The following is a 3,798-nucleotide window of genomic DNA, read 5'->3' on the forward strand; positions in this document are numbered from 1 at the left end:
AGAGAGAGAAAGAGAGAGAGAAAGAGAGAGAGAGAGAGAGAGAGAGAGAGACTTACTATCTTTTTTACATGATTGAGGATTTGATTCCCTTCGGGTCCATGGCAGTTCTCCATCCCATATGGAGGTGTTATTTCTACTGTTTCCATTACAACTATATTCTTTCCTTTCCATTTAGTTTCTGCAATGCTGAAATAGAACAAGATGAAACATTTTTTTTTAAAAACATGGTAAAAAGAAAAAAAAAAAAAAACAATTAACCAGACTAATACAAGTTTATATTAATGAAGGTAGTGGATCGATAGAGCATCAAACAAAATGTCTTTGTGCTCTTAGTTACATTGAATTACTTTCAGGTTTGACATGGCCTTTAATCCTTCTGAAAGCAATGAAATAAATACCAGTTAAATATTAGGGATTAGATTTTTAATCAACTGTTTCCTTCCACGAAATTCGTGGCTTTGGATTGTATAAATCACCTCATTAACACTTCATGCTCTGCTAGGTTAAGATCAGAAGAGCTGAGCGGGTGTCTGTGTCTGTACGTGACTTCTGAGGTACCTAAAACCCATCTGGAAAATGCATGGCACATGCAACCAAATTATACTTGTCTGTAAGTGATAGTTATAATGCATGTTGCAAATGTTTTCAACATAGGCCCAGGAGCTAAAATTTATGGAGCAGGTGTGGTCAATTGATTACATTAAATAGCTCCTGTGCAGGTGGCACGTAAAATACACCATTTTGAGCGTGGCCATTGCCAGTACTGCCTGACTGGCCTTCGTGCCGGTGGCACGTAAAAAGCACCCACTACACTCTCAGAGTGGTTGGTGTTAGGAAGGGCATCCAGCTGTAGAAACTCTGCCAAATCAGATTGGAGCCTGGTGTAGCCATCTGGTTTGCCAGTCCTCAGTCAAATCGTCCAACCCATGCTAGCATGGAAAGCGGACATTAAACGATGATGATGATGATGATGAACCCCAGCAAGTACTTGAAGTAGGTTATTCTGTAAACCCAGGAGAAATGAAAGGTAAAGTTGATTCTGGTGGGATATGAATTCAATAATATTATTACAGGTGCAAACATGGCTGTGTGGTAAGGAATTTGCTTCCTAATTACATGGTCCCGAGTTGTCTCACTGCGGGGCACCTTGAGTAGTTGTCTTCTACTATAAGTCCCGAGCCAACTAAAGCCTTGTGAGTGGATTTCATGGATGGAAACTGAAAGCAGTGGGGGGGGGGAGGGTCTTCAGACCATGTAATAGTTGTAAATGTGTGTCAATGTCTGAATGTAGGGAAACATTGCCTTGATCGGAAACTGCTAAGGATTAGTGACAGGAAGAGCATCCAGCTATAGAAAAAAATCTGCTTCAAATAAACTCCATCTGACTGATGCAAGAATGGAAAAGAGGATGTTAAGTGATGATGATGTCTCTAACATAAGACAAAGCCAGACATTTTGCAGGAGTATTTAGTTGGTTAAATAAACCTCAGTACTTGACTGGGACTTTATTTTATCAACCCCAGAAAGTTGACAAAAGTGTGCTTAAAAACACAAGCACAACAGCTGAAATTTGAGCGATAGGCACGCTGATAACATGGGCCTTGGTATTTCATTAATAGTCTGTTAACTTTGGGATTTGATCTCAGAACTCAAAAGAAGCATTTTTTTTTTGCAGATGCCTTAACAATTCTGCCAATTCCTCATCCATTCATAATCTTGGCACAGGGCTAGCAATTTTGAAGTGTGTGTGGGGGGGGGGAGTCGATTACATCAACCCTAACCCTAACCCTGAAAGGATAAAGAAAAAAAAAAACAAAGTCAACCCCTGTGGTTGACATCACCTTGACAGTGTGTGCAGCTCTCTGACTCAATAATAATAATATTGGTTTCACATTTTGGTACAAGGCCAGCAATATCAGGTAAGGGGTAAGTCTATTACACCAACATTTTATTGACCCCCAAAAGGATGAAAGACAAAGTAAACTCTTGCAGCATTTGAACTCAGAATGTAAAATTGGAAGATATGTTGCAATGCGTTTTTTCCAAACCTTAATAATCGTTTCTACTATAGGCACAAGGCCTGAAACTTATTGACCCCAAAAGGGTGAAAGGCAAAGTTAACCCGGCAGAACCTGAACTCAGTATGCTGTGGCAGACGAAATACCACTAAGCATTTCACCCAGCATGCTAACGGTTCTGCCAGCTCACCGCCTTAATTTTCCAACCTTAATAATAATAATAATAATAGAAGAAAAAAGAAAGAAAAAGAAAAAAACCAACGTTTTGATAATTGCATCAAAGACTGCCTGTCCTTCGGCTGAAACGCCAACACCAACATGATTGACCCTCTCTTTCTTGTTGTCCACATTCTGTCTTATTCGGCTGGTCAGCTGAAATGAAAGAATAAATCTAACATTAAAACACACGCCTCCATGATATAATATTTATTTATAAGATATTTAAAATATGTTAATATCATTCAAGGCCCAATAGAAAAGTTGTTACAAAGACCACCATTATCTTATGTGGTCACTTTGTGATGTCATTGCTATGACAATATTGATAGCGTCACACGTGTTTTGCAAATTGATTAAGGAGTATGTTGGCTACAAGTTCAATGTCAGAACTTGACTATTCAGTTGAATAAAGCTTCTGAATACAAGGAGTGTCTGTCCACAGTTTTACTCTGTTACGTACAATATAACACACCAATGCCATCACTGGTTAATAATCCTTTCTATTATAGGCACAAGACCTAAATGTTTGGGGTACTTAATCTATCGACCCCAAAAGGAAAGGTAAAGTCAAGCTTGGCATGGCAGGAACACCTCTGCTCAATTGGTGTACATTTAGAGCTAAACAATTCAAAAGGCATACAACAAGAGAATATCAGAAAGAAGAAATAAATGCTGCAGGCTTACCTTTGCTAGGTTGAGAGGCATCAGCTGTGGAGGCTGTTCTTTAGCATCTGCTAACACAATGACATCTTTCACATAATCAAGATTGATAAGTTTCATATCATGAAGATTGGAATTACCATTTGTGGCATTAGATTCTGAGAGACTTTGTTAAGGAAATCAAATAATGTTACAAAGCAACAAGTCACAAATACATACACACATTAAAATATTATATTCCAAGAGACACCTCTTCTATATACACCTTCTATATACACCTTTGAACAAGGCTAAACAGCAACTGTAAAATAATTTAGTTATGTAAACATAAGCACAAGCGTAGTCGTGTGGTAAGAAGCTTGCTTTCCAACCATATCGTCCTGAGTTCAGTCCCACTGCATCGCACCTTGGGCAAATGTCTTCTACTATAGCTTCAGGTCAACTAAAGTGTAACGAGTGGATTTGGTAGATGGAAAATGAAAGAAGCCCATTGTGTGTATGTGTGTCCCACCACCACTTGACAACTGGTACTGGTGTGTTTATGTCCCCATTACTGTTGCCATGCACACCCACTACCCTTCACCACCGTAATTTCATTAACCCACTGATATACACACACACACTAACCCTCTTTACAAATAATTTACCAAATATAAGTATTTAAAGTACACACCCTCCCAATTTTGGAGGTCTCTAAAACAGCAGTTCTCACCTGCCACTCCCAGGACTTTGTGCAACCCTCAAGCATCCTTCTTGCAGCCCTCAACTGACTTTTATAATTTTTTCTTTAACTGACTTGTACTTTACATTTTTGGTGTGGCCCCCTAAAAAAAAAACCAGAAGAGGTGAGAACCACTGCTCTAAAGCATAATATCCAATATACTTTGTTGTTCTGCATGAC

General features: G+C 38.9%; 1 protein-coding gene across 1 annotated transcript in view; it reads right to left on the bottom strand.

Moving 5' to 3' along the window:
- Nucleotides 1-3,798, bottom strand: part of LOC106869836 (protein LSM12) — a 24,134-nt gene that overhangs the window by 6,511 nt on the left and 13,825 nt on the right. The window contains exons 3-5 of the mRNA XM_014915737.2: nucleotides 2,922-3,055; nucleotides 2,281-2,390; nucleotides 57-186 (exon numbers count right to left, since the gene is read on the bottom strand). Coding sequence (XP_014771223.1) covers nucleotides 57-186; nucleotides 2,281-2,390; nucleotides 2,922-3,055 — 374 coding nt within the window. The remainder of the gene's footprint in view (nucleotides 1-56; nucleotides 187-2,280; nucleotides 2,391-2,921; nucleotides 3,056-3,798) is intronic.

This window comes from Octopus bimaculoides, chromosome 9 (genome assembly GCF_001194135.2).
Source record: "Octopus bimaculoides isolate UCB-OBI-ISO-001 chromosome 9, ASM119413v2, whole genome shotgun sequence".
NCBI lineage: Eukaryota > Metazoa > Mollusca > Cephalopoda > Octopoda > Octopodidae > Octopus > Octopus bimaculoides.